Genomic DNA, 17894 nt, shown 5'->3' on the forward strand with positions numbered 1-17894 from the left:
CTTGGCGAGATGAACTTTACACGCGAAGTCTTCGATACATGGCGGAAACAGGACAACAGCCGACGAATGGACTCGAGTCAGCTAGGGACTTGGCCAAGAGCAAGATTGTATGAAATGCAACGAAGCGGATCGAGGTATCCTTTGGGATGAAAAGATTAGTAGCTAGTGTTTCGGGAAATGATCATATCATTCACAACTGACTTTCAAAGGCTCACTGCTTGAAATCAAACGCTCAAACGCCTTGTCAAGCCACATCCGATAACTGAATGATCGTGTGTATAATATCCTTCGACGCTCCTGTCTCTTCCTCAGTTGCATTGCAATTTATTCTTGTAATAGAATATCTCGCCTCGCAGCACTTATCTTCTCAAGCACTGGTGTATCTCTCCAGGAGAACCTCTTAAGAAGTCTTCCTTTGAGCCTCAGCAGCAGCACCCTTGGCCTTGCCTGCAATCTCATTTGCCTTTCCCTGAGCTTCAGCCCCCAAATCACCCGCCTTGTACTGTGCATTCTGCGCAGCGTCTTGCGTGGCTTCAGTAGCCTTTGATGCGTTCGTGCCTACAGTGTCTGCGGCTTTGTCTTTGAGTTCAACTATAACAGACATAGCTCGTTAGCTATTCCATTCCTTTCTACACTCAACTAAAAATTGCTGCTGGGACAGGGAAAATAGATAGATGTTTCGTTCTTGCTTTGTTTTGATCTTGAAGTGACGGACTGATTACTTACCACCCTTATCAATACCCTTGACAGCAGCGTCCGAAATCGTACGATCAACGGCCTTCAAGGCATCCTTGCCGGTCTCTATTGGGCCCTTGCGGAGGACGACAGCGGTAGAGAAGAGGCGTGGCGCTTGGTGAGTGAAGCCAGCCTGTCGGAGGAGAGGGGTTGATCGGGAGAGGAAAGACATGTTTGACATGTAGTGGTATGAGCAACTTGAATTTAAGCTGTAGAAGGAAGACGTGTGAGTTGAAGTATGATGAGTCTTCGAATCACTTCTGAAGTCTTTGTGGTTGAGTAGGAGTAGTATTGAAGAGGTTTTGAAAACGAGCTCCGAAGCTTGAAGTTGCTATTTAGATTGCCTGCGACCTTCAGCCAAGGCAAAGCTCTCAGGCTTGCCTCGTGTGGTTCTACGCCTGGAGCTGCTGCGGGTGTGCCGTTGAAACCACATACGTCATTTTCCCGGGGGCCAGCATTTTACGTCAGCCCCCTTCAAGTTTATCTGCTATGAGATTTGCTCTTGAGATGCAGAGCAGCTTGCTAACTATCATCTTAACGCCTAAAGCCAAAGCTTACACTTCTGAAGGTCACGGCACTGTTTCGAAAAGTCGTAGCAGTGAACTCGAGTCATAGATGAATATGCTTGCTCCGAGTCCACAGCACATTGAGACAGTGGTTGGCGCTAGTACTCGGGATGTGGAGACAGCTGGAAATGTCGGCATGGTCTTCCGTTGTCTTTCTGTGCTGAGGAGCAAAGCAATGACGATGTTGTACTTTGCTTACAGTGAAGTACTTGGAGCTGTGGTCGATGTGTTGCTGTGCCACGGGTTACAATAGAGGTTTATCTGCACGGGACGATATCTACTGTTTACTCAAGTGCAGCTCTTGAGAAACACGCGAGCTGGTTAGGGTCGCCGGAGCGTGGCATCAAGTTGATATTCAGAAGTGAACACAGTATGGCCTCTTCACTAGGAAATCGCTAAAGGGTCAGAGAGACTATCGTGCTTGACAAGGCGTTGCATTCTTGTACCTTATGACTGCCATTTTAGTCAATGCAATACCTCTATTGGTATCCCATGATTTGCTCTTCTTTGACCACGAGCAACCACCAGTAGTCTAACATAGACAGTCTTAGCCCCAGCCATGCAGTCGTGCAGTCGATAAACCTTGACGCCGAAACGTTACATTGTTGTTGCTTCTACAAGAGAATAGCGGCAAACGCAGATATAGAAACACACAATAATGTACATACCAGCTCTTCCCTTCCAAACTTTTTGTGCATACGTTCTTGCACAACTGCACCGACAACAACAAACAATAACAGCACTATTAGACGATTGAGTACTCCCTTTATGCCTTTGAAAATTATGAGTGGTATGACGGCATTAACGAGTGCCGTGTATGCAAGAGAATATGGTTGGATGCATTGGGTAGATTGAACCTCACGCTCCTTTAATGTCGAGAATTTTCTGAGATCGTTGCCAACAAGACGACGTGTGTTCGAGCTGTCTGTTATCCTATCCTCGAGCCATTGGTAGTATTTTGTGAGATCGGAGGTGACTGCGGGTTTGGATATATCTTCGACTTTCTGCATCATTTCGAGAGCATGATCTGAGGCTAGATTAGCCAACACGGAAGCAGTCGAATGTTCTACACTTACAATACTGGTCGAGCTGAGCATGAAGTTCTTGATAGATTTCGGTCTCTCGGTTCTTCTTTTCTCGCCTTTGATCTTGTGACGACGATGATGATGAATCGTGGTCGAAGGATTGCTCAGTAGTATCGACCTCGGTATCAAGATCTCTGAGTTCTTCCTCGAGGTCGGCAATGTCATCCTGCATCTGCAACAACAAACGTGTCGACAATTTGCTAAATGATCTGAAGCAAGTCGGCTTGGAGACCTGCCCAGCTGGCTCACGTATATTTATGTATGGTCCTCGTTTTTCGTCTTCCGTGACCCGTGGAGGTGTGGCATAGGGAGGTGTATATGGCGGATATGGATATGGCTGATACATAGGCACATCATACACGACTGCAGGAGGAGGTGGTGGACATGGTGGTGGAATGAATCCGTCAGGATATGGTTGGGGCGATGAAGTTGACCATGTCCAACGAGGATCTATCATGGCTATTTCATTTCCTTGCAAGGGTTCAGATTGATGTCGACTCGGTAACTCTTCGTGAAGAACAGGGAGGTGAGGAGTCAGGCCGGTGATCGAGGAGCATGACCCCATCGAAATGCCCGAATCTGACATACTTCGGTAATATCCTTCAGGTTCTGGTTCAGTCTCGGCTTCAGCTTCATCTAGATGGACGACAATTCCAGGATTATTTGACACAGCCTCGTCTTGGATACTATCGCTATCGTTACCCTCGATCGGTGCAGGAGATTTTCCGTCCTTCATCTCCGATAACGACTCTTGTGACTTGGATTTGTCGTCGACTAAGAAGTCGAAAACATCACCCGAACCGACACCCTCATCATTTTGACGTCGACTTCGTTGGTCTCGCGACCGTCTCTTCTTCGTTCTATGTGATCTATCATATGACTCCTGTGTGATTGTACTGTTACTGCCTCCAGATCCAGTGGTTGAGATGGTAAGAAGAGAGACTTTGGACGATCTAGCGGTCTTGTTATTGCTGTACACTCTATTCCGACGACGAACGCCTGCATCTCGAGTCGTAACGAACATGCTCCGTAGATACGGACAACATCGCCGTCAGAGTCTATCGTGTTGATACCTGACGCTCACGTGTGTGAGTACGATAAGCCAAACTTAGAGATAAGTTGTATATTGCCATCTCGCCGATGAAAGGGGTGGTCAGTGCATTCCTGACGTACGATAAGAGAGGGGAAGGAATGCAGGTAACCGTTGACAGGTCAGAAACCGGGAAGTGCAGCAGGATTGACACCAATAGGGTGGTTGCTGCAATCTGAAACGAGGGATCGCCTGTTCAGCGGGATATTTCTCGAAATCTCAAGAACGCACAAAACGAAGTCGAGAGAAGCTTCAATTTCGTTTGCAGAGGAAGACTCGGCAGAGATTGAGATCTTCCTTTTCTTGTGCAGCAAGCTACCATTATCGGGAGTGTATCACTGCAGTAGTTCGTGCCCAAAATTGTTTGGAAGTGAGGCGGTGGATCTTCAATGGCGTATGAGATTCCGTGAGCCGTCCGATGTCTGTGTGTCACAATTGATGGATTCCGTCAAGACATGCTGTTCGTCGTTTCATCGAGGTCGTCGTGACGAGGCAAGCTCGATCGATATAAGAATCCAAATAGTCGATCATTCTGTAGGAGCTCTATCAATTGTTCTTATGCAGCGTTCACAAGAGCTCGAGTAGATGATTGATCCCTTGGCACGGGATGTTTGTTTGTGAAGGAGCTTATGCGGATGAGGAACTCAAAGCGCGACTTCTCCTGCATCTCTGATAAACGAAAACCGTAGCAAGTACCATGTGTCAAAGCCAGCACAAATCATCTCCGGGTAAGAAGTGCCTGGCGCGACAATAGCCGGAAAGCGCCAGCAGGCACGAACGACCAGCTAATGCAGAGAGGCTCCTGCCGCCGGCCGTGATAAGATTTTATCTAGACTAGAAGCAGCGTAGTAAACTTCTTTGCAACAGGTCGCCATGCTATTGCACACCGATCTTTTAATTCTCGATTTGTCTCTATCAAACTCGTGGCTTGCGTCTTTAAGCTACAGTATTGCTTAAAAACGAAGAAAGATATCCCATGAGAGAACGTGTATGGGGTCCTACATTAACAAAACAACGGCAACCCGATCCCTCTATCGAGAGATTCGAGACATCCGAGAGTTCTGCAGCTAGGAGTATGTGCGATCAAGGGTGAAAGAAATAGGTGTTTAGAGACACAATTGGCCTTCCGACCACACGAAATGGCTGTGGAATGGAGTGGTATGAGTTGTGCATCGACAACTTTGGATGGCAGAAGAACGATCACGACGATATCTTCCTATATCATACATATCTCAGCATCTCTCGTCGTTATATTACAGATGTCACAAAACGTTGTAGACCTGGGCCCGCTAATCCACTGGTGTGTTCTGACCGTCCTGCTCAGCTCTCTTAATGTCACCAATCACAGAACCAGGTCTTCCTATTGGTGGTAACACCTCTTCATGCTTCGAGAAATGCTTGCGATATTGTGATTCCTCCTCCTCCTTCAGACCATATCTAGTCGGATCCCTCCTTTCCAGAAAATGCCGTACCCTATCGTTCTTGTCTAAATTGTTATCGTCAAATTGCGAGGCTCGAGCGGTCATAAATCGAGTCGTCTCCTCTGTAAAAGCCAGCGATTTATCGGCATAAGTGCCGGCTTGCTGCGTTATGCTTGTGGCCTGTAATATGCCACTTAACACGGCAGCAGTGATGACAAACACAGCGAATGCGTTTGGGTTGATATATGTTCCTGTATATGCCTGCCTCTGCCCCTGGTTGGCATGATCTCTGTACCACCTCTCCCAGTCTTCCCAGGTAGCGTTGCCGAAGGGTGACGCGTCGTATCCAGGTGCTTGACCATATTGCATGCCGCTTGCAGTTGAGTAGCCACGAGTATGTCTTGCAGGGTTGGTCTGCTTATTTGCCCAACCTGCACCGTAGGCATCAAAGGCTTGTCGCTTGTTGGGATCGGAGATGATCTCGTGAGCAAGGATGATTAATCGATACTGCATGCATGTTAGCACTTCCAAATCGCAGCTTGATCTTGACCTAAAAACCGTACCCTTTCCAGTCTTTCAATATGACTTAACGTCTCACACCCAGCACCATTTCGATCCGGATGGTATATCTTCACAAGCTCATAGTACTTCAACTTCGTATGTTTCCCATAGATCTCTCGTCTCGACATATTAAAAATCTCGTAAGGGCTCGGGACAAATGGGTTCGACCCAGTCGTGTTCGCTTTCTGTCCATTCCGACACGGCCAGTTCATGTTATCTCGAAAGTCCACATGACTGCCATCTCGCACCGTCGCGTAGGACCTCCTCGAGATCCACGACGAAGGCTCAATAAGTCGTCGGCGCTTGTTGACGCTTCGTGGTTGAGGTCTACATTGCTGAGTCGGCAGGCCATGTGGTGACGTACTCGATAGACATGAGGGCGGTGGACTGCTACAGCAGGATGAGCATTGCTGGAGGCCGGTATACGCACTGGTTAGGTAGGTCTTCTTGAGCATGACTTTGAGGAATGGTGACACATCGTAGGAATCGAGCTGGGGTGAGTAGGCTCGAATTCGTGGTGAGCACGAGATGTGGTTTGGTCGTGGGGCAAAATAAGGCCGATCGCTCCAGTGAATCTATAACCACCAATGAATCGTCAGCTGCCGAGTTGCCGAAGTTGTTCCGTGAGGCAATACGCCAGACGACAACGAGGCGAAGCGAGTCACGATGGCCGATTTTCAGCAGTCCAGTACTAGATGGTTACGAGAATGAGAGTATTCACCTTGATCAACGGTGTAACATTTGGTGATATAGCCTGTTGCCTTAGCTTGATCACAAACACGATATGACTCCAGATGACCTTGTGGTAAAGTACTAGTAATGTGAGAACAATCTACCTATTTAAGGTCTAACAACACATGTCTCATGTATGCAAACTCGCCTGCTCACTCCTGCCCTGTTGTCGTTCATCAAGAGTCATCGCCTCTGCTTTGTAACCAGGCTTTCCGAAGTCTCCTATACCAAGACCTCCTGCCACCAAAGTAATACTAATAACACATTCATCTGATCTGTTGCTTTCGCTGCTGTGATCGCGCACTATGTGCTACCAGGAGGTAGGTACATCAACCCATACATACCACTTCTTATGCCTCCTTGTACACGTTCCAACCTGTTTCACTGCCAAACCAGCTCCTGGCTAGAGCAGCTCCCATGTCAGTAGGTTGGCTGAATGCCACCTCCTCCTTTTCAATATCCAATCCATAAATAAATTGTGTCAAAACACAGTCCAGAAGGTTATTTGCGATGCCTTTCTTCCTAGACGTCTCGGAGGTCCATATTCGCGATACACCGACTACTACTTTCGAAGCAGTGGAGTCCAGCTGAAGATCCGCCGAAGATGGGAAGTGATGATGTGGTGGAGTAGCAGACGTGGGTGTTAGTAGCGTCGAGTCCTCGCGGATGTCAGCGTTCCGCTTTTCCACGTTGACATGGTTCTGAACATCTTCGGCAGGAGGTAGATGTATCGAGTTGACCTTGTACGCCCTTGATATGCGTTCGGCCAGGCAAATAGCCACGCACTTGCCGTCGATGACATGGAGGAAGACTTTGTAGCAGTCAACTTTCTTAGAATCTTCTGCTTCGCCTTCAAGCACTTTTTGACCCCACAACTCGTTCTCAGGAATCTCAACGCTTCCCAGCTCTTTATTGACGACTTCCAACACCTTCTGGACGGTTCGTCTGGCTGGTAACGAGATCTTCCTGTCTACAACGACCACACTTCCCGCAATATTAGGTACTTCATAGCACCATTTCATGGCTGATTTCATAAAAGCTTTGTCGAGCTCAATGCCTGCCTTGTGTCGATTGTGATACATATCATGCAATTTCGCGTCTTCAGGCACCGATGGAGTATAGGACATTTGACATTGATTACACGTCACTGGCGTGTTTGATTGACCAAAATCGAGTACACTTTGCGTGAGGAGCTTCGGCTGGCTTGGTGTCGTTCGTAATGGAGGTTGCACAGGCTGGAATGCGTTTGTACATTGCGGCAACGGTGCGACTGCACGATTGCTAGAATTCATGATCTCCGAAAGTGGCTCCGAAGCATCGCGCATCCCAATATCCTCTTCTTCACGTTTCCGTTTTGCATTCTTGAGGTTTTCTTTCTGCCTCTTCTTCTCGAGCGCGGAAAATGTTGGCTTCCGCTGCTTGTGAACTGGTGGTGTGATTTCGAGCATCGGTGGTGGTGATGATGGTGGTGTGAGCGTGACGGGTTCGTGTAGATCTCCAGCTTCGTAGGAAAAGACTGTACTGTTCTTGCGTGAAGGCGACGATGATAGTGCGGCAACACTTGTCTCTCTGATGGCGCGTTCTAGACTGTCCTCGACCTCGAGGTATATACGGTTCTCGTTATTTGGTGGTCGCGACACGCGCTTTGGCTCTTCCAGCTTCTGACGTTTCGGCAGATGGTAATCGTCTCCATCCCAAGCGCGACGAACATTTCGATTGTAGGTACGCATGAAGAATCCCCTGTCAACGCGTCAATGGCTTGCGTAAGACGAAGAAGAGTGTTGTAACTTACCCTTTCTGACTATTGGTGACAGTATACGGATATAATGATGGCATGATGCGCGTCAACAATGATCGCTATCAACAGGAAGTAGTTGAGAACGAGAACGCGACGGTACAGGGTAGTGTGAGATGAACCAAAGATGCAGAAGCAGCTTAACGCGTCTCTTTAGGTGGGTTGTGATGCGGACGAGATGCAAGTCTGGTTCGAACCAGGGCTCGGCGCGCGGGTCGAACGGTTGGCGGATCGTGGGCCTGTAATTAGCCCTATTGGGGCAAAACTAGGTCACTTCCAGTTGGTTTGGTTGCGGTGCTGACCTTCTCCAGTTTTCGCTGACTTCTGCAAGCCACGATTCGCTCACGAAAACGATGCGCACGCTTGTGTGCAGGGCTCAGCAACGATCCTGAATCCTTTCACTTTGAGGAATGCTGATGCCCTGGTTCTGTCTGATCAAAAGGGTGACGTTTCACAAATGCACTTCTTTCTTGTGTATCGTTGTGGTATCGTTTGTCATAAGCTCGTCTGTCGTGATAGCTGCTTGAGTATGTGCTCAATCCAATGTTATATTAGTGCTAGTAATGCTGAGAATGATGTCAACAACTCTTGGGGTGTGAAACTCTGTAGCTTGGCCGCGGAGTGATGCTGGTTCAATTATCGAGCTGACAAGAAACCTCGAATATGTGTAAAGGAAAGACGAAGACAAAACTCCCACCAGGCTACTTTTGTTGCCTACTCGACGATTACCAAGGCATACGTTGGGCGTGTCGTGTGCTGTTTCGTAATAAAGAGCAGCCAGGCTTATTTCTGTATTTTCGAGCCCTTGGCTGTTGGCTTTCACAGCAATCCTAGGCGAGATTCTTGCCCCTTAAACTGATCTTGTCTGGCCCACGATCTACATCATCGTTCTCAATCCTTCGGCTGTGGCCTGTCAACCAATCGATGAGCTGCTGAGGACCACTGTCAAACAGCAACGACCATCCGTGACGAATCACATGCTCTTGTGTTGGGTGGATTGGTCACTTGGCCTTCGATCATTCGATGTTCGTCGTCAACCTTTTGTGCTGTCACCAGAACGACGAGCGTCGTGTTCGTTGTTGGCTGAATAACCCACCTCGCGTGTCGCCATCCTGATCACACTCCGCGATACCAGCCTACTCTCGAGTATTTCCACACAGGGCAGATGTGAGGCTCGCAGGGCGGCAATGCTGGCTTGTGCCGTGCGTCTAGAAAGTCGTACATACTATCGTAGCTCCACACCTTGAGCCCAAGACGTCCAAACGTGCCGTGAATGCTGGAAGCAAGTCTGCCTAACACAAAGCCGGGGGGGCAACACTCAAGTTGGTCTCGGCGTTGCATGCTCTACATGCTATCATGGGGACAGGCACGTAAGAGTGAACATATGAGACAATGATTTGACTACACTCCAAAGGTTGATTACGTGCTCTGAGCTCTGGTCCACAACAAGTATGCGGAGGGAGTACATCGCTCTTTCTGGCGCGACCGTACAAGGGCGCCTGAATCACGGCCAGAATCAAGATTCTCAATTGGACAAGTGGCAGGCGTGCTCCAGATGAACTCTGTACAAGACAGGAGGCAACAGCAATGGACGAAGGACCATGCTTTATGCGGAACCGAGAGAAACAAGTTATTGGCACGAACGAAACTTTGTGGGGGAGTGCCTAAATGCCTTGTAAACAAGTATGTCCGAGACTGTTCAAAAGTTGTCTATCAACAAGATGGCTTCCCAATTACGAGCTCAAATCCTACTGAATTCCATTAGACTATTTGAGTAGTAAATTTCCCCGGTGCTTCTCGCGTCCTCCGAGCTCAATACGTATAGATAAAGCGTGGCGATCTATCACCCATCTCAGCGACCTCTTCCTCGGTCTTCCCTTCGGCCTTCCAATCCTCTTTGCCAGCCGCTCGCCGTTTGTTTGCATTGGAGAAGTAAAACCACAGGATTGCATAGACAACGACCGCCATCGCCACCATAGCTAGACTGACAGCATGACCGGTGATATACCGTGGCGCGTCTGCAGTCCTGTAGATGAAAGGTGCCATGATGCCGCTGAGATTACCGCAGGTCTAATTGAAGTCAGTAAATCCATCAAAACGAAGATCACCACACATCAACTTACAAGCTGCAGACCGGTGGCTGTTGTCCTTTTGCCGTATCTCGGATTGTTGGAAGGTAGCCAGCCCAAAGGAATGCCGACTACCACGTAGAGTCCAGTTGCGATCAAAAAGCAACCAAAATACTTGGCCCCGTTGCTCGCGTTGCTCAGCATCACAGCATATCCTATACAACTGACGACACCGAAGATGACAGTCACAACACCTCGTTTTTGTAGCCTGTCACTAACCCACGCAGCAACTAAGTAAGTGATTGCTCCAATAGCGTAGCAAGGAATTGTCAGACATTGAACTTCAGCCGTGGTCCACGTGCCTAAACCTCGAATGATGGTCGGCAGGAAGGTTGAATAGCCGTAAAGCATCGTGTCGACGCCAAATTGGCCAAGGCAGAACATCCATATCTTCCAGTCTTTGAGACCAAGTATAACGTCCTCCTTCTGAAACTCGTCTGCCGATTTGCTGTATCCAGATTGGCGCTCTTTGCGAACGATCATCAACTGCTTCTCCTCTGCAGTCAGGTAGTGCGCATGCTCTGGATCGTCAGCTAGCCACCACCACACAGCGATGCCGAGGACGATTGTGGGGAGACCTTCGATGATCCTGTATTTCGTCAGTAGTGGACAGAAAAATCAGAGCTCAACCTTACATAATCCAGCGCCAGCCTCGCTGTCCAGCAACGCCGTCCATATGACCTATTCCATACGCGAGCAGTCCTCCAACAGATCCGCTTATCGCTGCACTGACGAAGAGATATCCAACTCTGAGCGCGATTTCTCGTCGAGTGTAAAACAGAGTCAGATAGATGGTAAGACCTGGGAAAAGTCCACCCTCGAGGGCTCCTGTAACATCATGCGTCAGTTTCACTATCCGCAGAGATCCATTCCACGAGCAGCCTTACCTAGAAAGAGTCGACATGCTAGAAGGCCACCATAGCTTTGAACGATGCCAGTCAATGTCGCTACCAGTCCCCAGGAAGTTGTCAAGAAAGCTAACCAACGACTTGGTCTAAACTTCTTGATCACGAGATTGGAGGGCAATTCCGATAAGATATATGTTACAAAGAGGATGGAAACCTATAGTTTCGTGACTATCAGGACGATATTCTGTAACACGGTCGGAGCAATACATCTCATCGCCACGTCTCAACTTACAGCAGTTTGAAATTGGTCACCACGCATTCCAAGGTCTCGCTAGTTGGGATTAGTCAGACATTCAACGCCATGTCGTTCCATCACCTACCTCCAAGCCATAAAGACGTGCATTGCCGATATTGACTCTGTCCAAGAAGGAGAACAGATAGAGGAGCATCACTGGACTCTTGGTCAGTCAAGAACGGTGGTGCTTGCGTCCATCGTAACGAACCTGGTGGCACAATCCATCGATCGAGCTTGCGAATGAGCTTTCGTTCCGCCACATGGTCGATCTCCAATGAACTATGATCAAATTTCGCATTATCGTGTATAGTCCCATCCTGGGTGTTCTTTTCAGACAGGTCGTGTGTCATGTTGCTGTGCATCTATGTATTCATCAGCACGTGGTACAAGTACTGTGTCTTGTAGGTATACGCACTACGTATCAGAACTATGGCAGCGGAGTCTGGAGAAGTGGCGATGTATAAGTTCTATACTTATACACATCTTGAGTAGTATCCAGCGACCGGGTGATAGTCACTATCTACTCGCACCAAAATCGGCTGTTGGATGCATGACACAATGTTGTACCAGCACTCGAGGATTCGTGGGGTGCCCCTGCCGAATCACCTTCGGAGGTTCGAGCCGCGGAGCCTCTTGGCAGCAAGGATGATGATAGGCACTATTCAAGCACGGCGATGAGGCGCCGACGGAGAACATGATCGGGACGTCCTCCCTATCAAATAGTACCTATACATGCACTCGTAGTCTCAATACATTGAAGCTTGTCTAGAAGTCGCGAATTGTAGTAGTGCGACTGGGTTGCCATGACTGGCGTAGAACGAGTCGTGATACTTTAAACATCACACCACGAACTATTTCCATTCGATCAGTTCAGGCTTTTTGCTACTAGTCCTGGCGATCAAAGCCGACACTTTCCAGAACACGACAAGGAAGATAGGTTCTTGCTCGGGTGACCAAGTTGGTCAAAAGACGAGAATGAAACGCGTCAACGATGAGTGGGTTGGCTGTCAAAGCTGACGTGTCTGACAGATGGACGTGAGTATACTGAGATGTACTTGTAAGCAAGCATTTCAGCAAGATTGGTCTAAACCTATGTAAACACGACATTGACATACCCAAGTGCGTCTCCTATGTATGTACATTTCAATCCCTATGCAAAAACCTTGGACAAATTCGTACCATTTCACTTGCGCCTCGTTATCCGTACATCATGAATCGTGTTGATCCTTTGTCATTTCCACACCAAAAACCACAATGTTGATATCTCAAAAAGGTCATCTTCTCGTTTGCTCCCTGGTGTCTATACCGGAATGTCTAATTTCATATGCCCCTCCACCTGTAATTTGTGCATGACCCACTTACAAAACTCCGTCCAGTCCTGATATATGCAAGAAAGCTACCAACTCTTTACCCACGTCCTCCGCTTGCAAGGCGGCTACCTGGTTGCTTTCAGAAGATTCGCCCAGGATGACTACTGCCTTTGCTGCTGGAAACGACTCGGATCGTTAGGTCCAGGCACGACGACATTCATGTACTCCATGGGTAGTACATGCCTGATTTGCTGCATATTGTCCATGCCTCCACCACTGTTGTCGTCGAGTTGTCCATCCATCATATGATCATCAGGCACAGGGTTTGGCATCATATGTGGCTGTTGTATCGGCGAGATGTATTGACTGCTGGGCTGTGAGATCGATTGTGAATAATCAGTTGGACTGTGGTGTTGCGAGAATGGTCGAGAATCATGATTGTTCTGTGGCATATTGTTTGGATCGCCGAACTGAGGATGGGGGCCAGGATCGGAGTGGATGTCCGGATGCTGTTGCAAAGGTGGGCGTTGAGTATCCACAAAGTGCTGCATGCCTGGATGAGGTATTGGTGGCATTCGAAAGACTTGGTCTTGCTGCCCAAACCCTCCCGCTAATTGCGCCTGTATCTGCTCTATAATCTGAGGATCGATAGCCATGTCATCGTACATCATCTCAGAGTCGGCGCTCTGTATACCGTGCACAAGATCGCCGTCGGTGTGCATGCCTATTTGCTGCTGTATAGCACGATAGTCGTCAGGTGAGATGTGCTCTGAAAAGCTGTCCATATCGTCGCCTTTGTATTCACCTTCGGGTAAGTCGTGATCGTCAATACTGAGGGTCATCTGGTTGGATTGCATGTTGTTTTGAAGTCCTTGGGTCATGCCCGAAAGGTCTTGGACAGACATACTGGTCTCCTGCTGCAAAACGTGTCCATTCTGGTTGTTTCGATCGGGTGTGGGTGTAGCCAGCGAATCCGTCTCATCGTATTGCGTGTCGGAATCACCATTCTCTTGTTTAACAGGTGTCGGAGGTAACGGCGGCAATTCAGATGGCCTTTCTTGACCCTCCAGTGTTTTGCTCCTAGCAGATCTCGTGCCTGCGAGTGGTGGTTTGTTGGTATCTTTGCACTCTATACAGTTTTTGATTACATGACTGACGGTTTCCTTAATTCGAACCCAGTGATACTTGGTAGCTATCACTGCTGTTGTCTTGTTGATTCCACCATGAGCCTGGAGATGGACTTGTTTCGCGATATCGTATTGTGCTTGAGGGTCGGAAATGACCTCTTTGTCTTTCAGCATCAACTTTTCCGCCACGCCGTCGTGGGCGGGGATGAGTTTATAGTGCGTGGCGGCACTTCTTAATCGGCTCTTCTCAGATCTATCAGCACCCTGTGGATAGAGCGAGTGGCGAAGATAGTACCGTATTTTATCGAAGCGTTCTTCGTTTCCAACATTGCCCTCCTCCGCTTTGAGATCTCGACCATAAATAATGGCATCAACAGGCTCGGGGAATGATTTGAGATTGCCGCAAGCAGGCACTCTTCCAATCCGCTTGAAGCCTAACGAATCCCATATTTTGGTTGAAGCGGTATTGGTCTCGTATACAAGATTGAAGACAGAGTAAGTATAACCCTGTCTTGATGTCAACGACTTACAGTTTCACTTACTGAGAAAGAACGACCTACCAGTTGAGGAGCCCAGTCGAGATAACATTGGCCCATGGACTTACCAACACCCTTGTTGCGTGCAGCAGGAGTGACCAAGAAGCCGCCATTACAGACATGGCTGCTTCTGCCAGGATAGTTAGGCTTGATGTAAAAGCTGCCTAAACATAGCTTGTTCCAGTCCGCACCATTCCGTTCCATCTCGCTGGCAGCTTCAACACCACCTATATCCCCCAGTACCATGACGGCGCCAAAGTTACCGAACCAATAATTGCCAAACACATCCAGTGGCAGCGAGTTCATCATAGGATAGGTATTGCCATCCTCGATTTCTTTGTTGAAGCATTCTGACAGATATGCCAACAGCCTAGGAGGCACCGCATCGGGAGAAAAGAACGGTATGAGTGTCGCGATTGTCACGCGATCTCTCAAAGTCACAGTCTTTGGGAAGATCGACGATGGGATTTGCGGGTTGGCTGGCGTCGGGTATGGACCTGGGCCACTAGTTCTATAAATGGTCGGAGATGTCGGGTCTTCCAGTAACGCCGGCATTGCGATTCACGTGGTAATACCTGCGTTCAATCTTCAAAAGACCCGACGACAATTTGAGCGGACTTTTCAGAATGGTTAAAGAACTGGTCACGAGCGTCAGGAACAGAGCAAAGAGTAAATGAAGTAAAAAGAGGCTGAGTTTGAGTAGCGAAGTCCGGCCGTTCAGCCTTTGGTGGCTTCTGTTTCTTGGCACATGGAAGATGAGGCTGGAATAAGCGTTGTGAACCTTAAAATGGAACGATTGCTCGGTTATTCGTTGCTCGTCGGACTCCAGAACGACAAGCATTATGCCCTAATGCAAGGGTCGAGAATTGTCGCTGTTTCATATCACGGTTCATATGCATCGCAGGTCTATACATCACTACGTAACCCATGACGAGAACAACATAGAAGAAGGAATAGAAATGCAAGATCATACTACCTCGAATTGTGCTGAGAGAGTGATTCTCTGCACTCTTCATTTGCCACCCACAATCAGATACTCGGACAATTTATACCAACCAATCGAACACAAAACGCCACCATGCTTCAACCTCATAACACATAACGTCGTAAGTTGTTCTAGCATTGCGACCCAATGTAGGTATCCCATATAATACACCACTGCTTCTTACTCAAGACATCCTTCCCGTCCTAGTTCTATCCTGTTTTACAACTTGTGTTGACCCTCCAAATCCTTCTTCAAGTTACCCAGTAGCACTTTCCAAGTCCCTGCACTGATCCGTCCCATATCCTTCTTAAGTACAGCTCGTTCGAGCACACGATCCACAACGCCGTGTCTGGGGACTTTATTGCTGAACGATCGTATGTTGCTTAGTACACCATGACCTTGTGTTGCAAGCATTTGACGTTGCATAGACGAGCAACCAGTATAGACCATCGGATCGCCTGTCGCAGCGACCAATAACGTAACAGCCAGTGAGAAGACGTCGGACGCCGTTGTTGCGCATGATTTTGGGTTTTTCATGACAGCGCTCGTCAACAATTCTGGAGCTGTGTATTCCATAGTCACAGCTGAGAGTGTGTTTGGTGTTACATCGTCAACGTCGAGTCGTTGACTTGATGAGAAATCGATGAATAAGGGATCGTATGAGAATATGTTTTCTGCATCATTCAGGTCCGACTTTGGTCGAAGCACGATGTTTCCGGGTTTAATATCACCGTGGATCATAGCTGCCTCGTTATGCATCCAGTCTAATGCAGTGATAAGCTTTTCTGCCAGGTTCAGCCATAGCCTTGCGGTGCCGATGACAGGTGAAGTCGAGTAATTTGATGCTGTAGAGGTCTGGGCAGCCCTGGCACATGCTCTGATATGCTCTTCTAGTGACAAGGGGAAAGCAGTGAGGACCAGCGCGGATTCCTGATCGATGATACCGTGAAAAGTAACAACATACTCCTCGTTCAGGTCTAATAGTCGTAGTCTGCTCAATGTCTGTGCTTCGTTGCGTATGATGGCTACACCGTCCTTTCGTGCCGGAGATTTGACTGCAACGAGTAATGGTGGTGTTGGTACAGATGCAGACGGTGGTGTCATCACACCGTTCGATAACGGAGCTGAAATGTGGCACTTTGCTTTGTAAACATTGCTCCAAGCACCATAGCCGAACATTTGTCGCTTGTCGTTCTGGTCCTTGATATACACGACCTCATATGGACAGGAGATAATCCCGTCGTTGGTGTACTTAAATGTTCGTTCTGTATCAACGGACGACCTTAATGTATCAAGTGATTCGTAATCGACGGTTGAGTCAGCTGAGGGTCCAACCCGTTGTGGTGGTGATGAAGGTGGTGTAAGCATGCCTGCTTTTGCCGGTCTGTCTGTTTTGCTCGTGTTTGATGTCTGCTGCTGGGTAGACAGAACGTCGGTTCTAATAGATATGGATGGCCGTTCCCCATCACTGGCCTCAGGCCCACGAGAGACAAGAGTAGACTCCTTTTTATTCATGTTGTCAGACATCAAAGCACTTTGTCGCTAACAATGCTGAGAGATCAATGCTTATTGTTCAACGACCTCTTGGCGGCGTTGTAATCGTTTCTTGCTAATCCTCCAATGTAGCAATAATCAGAGAAGGTTGGACAATTGATTATTGTTCGGTGAAAAGAAGACAAGAAATCGTGATGAGGGAGTGCCATGCTCAGTATCCATACACTATCCTCATGCCCAAAGACGGATACTATGGCTGCTTGTTCAGCAGATTTCCTCCAGTGATAAGTCGCGAAAGTGTGCAAAGGTCCTCAAGTCCTTCCAAAATCTCCTTGTGAGTCAGGGTAACCAATCTCGTAAACCACAGGTCATTGGTGTCCAGAAGTGTGAGCAAGATTTGGGCTCTGGAACCTGATTCGTTTGACCGTAAGCAAACCAATTCTGTGACACTCGCAGAAGTCTTGAATACAAGCGTAGCCAGTGAGGTGATGGAAGGAAGAGTGTTACTAGAAACCTGGAGGGAGCGATTTGGAAGCGGAAATGTCCTGCCACGGTCGTCGCATATCTAGACTATCTGGGCTCGTTTGCATGATGTCAGGCCTCGACGCGCAGGTCAAGAGCGAGGAGAGCCTCAAACTCTGAAAGCACAACAGAAAGTCGCATCATTGGTCGAAAGGCCATACAAGATCGGAATTTGGCGAATCAGAACGCCGCACGGTGCAATGATTGACGCCAAAGTGTGCACGAACATCGCGTGTGTTCGACGATAGGAAGAGAAGATAGCGAGCGGGAAGGGAGGACATGCCAGAACTGTGGTAGGGTTGCAATTCGACTAACCCCTTGTAACGGTAGCACTAGTCTTCATTAAGCACGCACTCTATTACCAAGCTATTCACCGATAGGGCATAGTCTGCAAGTCGATATCCCGAGCCGTTGGCCAGCGCCCGATGCACATGATGTCCTCGAAGCAATACCATTCGTCCATCAGTAATTAACATGATCTGCTGCTTAATTAGCGTGCTTCAGACAGCCAAGCTTTAAATTTAGGTTGTACGGCATGCAGTGCATGAAGATTCTATACCATTTCGGGGATGTGTTAGGGAGTATGATAGCTAGAATAAACGCATACACGATGGATGTGTATGTCTCTCTTGTTAGCAACCATGTTGAGGAATGGGTGCACTG

The 17894-nt window shown here is 48.2% G+C and overlaps 7 protein-coding genes across 7 annotated transcripts; all 7 read right to left on the minus strand.

The window, feature by feature from the left end:
• Window positions 1-400: 400 nt before the first annotated feature.
• LTR64_000827 (uncharacterized protein) lies at window positions 401-907 on the minus strand (the record flags this gene model as incomplete). Its single annotated transcript, XM_064895209.1, has 2 exons — window positions 401-591; window positions 727-907. The coding sequence occupies 2 exons, from the start codon at window positions 905-907 to the stop codon at window positions 401-403; spliced, it is 372 nt and encodes a 123-aa protein (XP_064757896.1).
• An 873-nt stretch (window positions 908-1780) lies between these two features.
• On the minus strand, window positions 1781-3410 carry LTR64_000828 (uncharacterized protein; the record flags this gene model as incomplete). The annotated part of the gene is made up of 3 exons (XM_064895210.1): window positions 1781-1915; window positions 1970-2328; window positions 2378-3410. 3 exons carry the CDS (start codon window positions 3408-3410, stop codon window positions 1781-1783), a joined length of 1527 nt encoding a protein of 508 aa, XP_064757897.1.
• Window positions 3411-4765: 1355 nt separating this feature from the next.
• On the minus strand, window positions 4766-5586 carry JID1 (J domain-containing protein 1; the record flags this gene model as incomplete). Its single annotated transcript, XM_064895211.1, has 2 exons — window positions 4766-5404; window positions 5461-5586. 2 exons carry the CDS (start codon window positions 5584-5586, stop codon window positions 4766-4768), a joined length of 765 nt encoding a protein of 254 aa, XP_064757898.1.
• Window positions 5587-6540: 954 nt separating this feature from the next.
• LTR64_000830 (uncharacterized protein) lies at window positions 6541-8026 on the minus strand (the record flags this gene model as incomplete). The annotated part of the gene is made up of 2 exons (XM_064895212.1): window positions 6541-7930; window positions 7983-8026. 2 exons carry the CDS (start codon window positions 8024-8026, stop codon window positions 6541-6543), a joined length of 1434 nt encoding a protein of 477 aa, XP_064757899.1.
• A 1771-nt stretch (window positions 8027-9797) lies between these two features.
• On the minus strand, window positions 9798-11607 carry LTR64_000831 (uncharacterized protein; the record flags this gene model as incomplete). The annotated part of the gene is made up of 7 exons (XM_064895213.1): window positions 9798-10055; window positions 10109-10703; window positions 10750-10942; window positions 11002-11176; window positions 11255-11293; window positions 11343-11413; window positions 11466-11607. The coding sequence occupies 7 exons, from the start codon at window positions 11605-11607 to the stop codon at window positions 9798-9800; spliced, it is 1473 nt and encodes a 490-aa protein (XP_064757900.1).
• A 1121-nt stretch (window positions 11608-12728) lies between these two features.
• Window positions 12729-14785, minus strand: SPT10 (the record flags this gene model as incomplete). Its single annotated transcript, XM_064895214.1, has 2 exons — window positions 12729-14201; window positions 14255-14785. 2 exons carry the CDS (start codon window positions 14783-14785, stop codon window positions 12729-12731), a joined length of 2004 nt encoding a protein of 667 aa, XP_064757901.1.
• A 649-nt stretch (window positions 14786-15434) lies between these two features.
• LTR64_000833 (uncharacterized protein) lies at window positions 15435-16730 on the minus strand (the record flags this gene model as incomplete). The annotated part of the gene is made up of 1 exon (XM_064895215.1): window positions 15435-16730. One exon carries the CDS (start codon window positions 16728-16730, stop codon window positions 15435-15437), a length of 1296 nt encoding a protein of 431 aa, XP_064757902.1.
• Between the last annotated feature and the right edge of the window lie 1164 nt (window positions 16731-17894).

Source organism: Lithohypha guttulata (genome assembly GCF_036872675.1).
Source record: "Lithohypha guttulata strain CCFEE 5908 chromosome Unknown scaffold_1, whole genome shotgun sequence".
Classification (NCBI taxonomy): domain Eukaryota; kingdom Fungi; phylum Ascomycota; class Eurotiomycetes; order Chaetothyriales; family Trichomeriaceae; genus Lithohypha; species Lithohypha guttulata.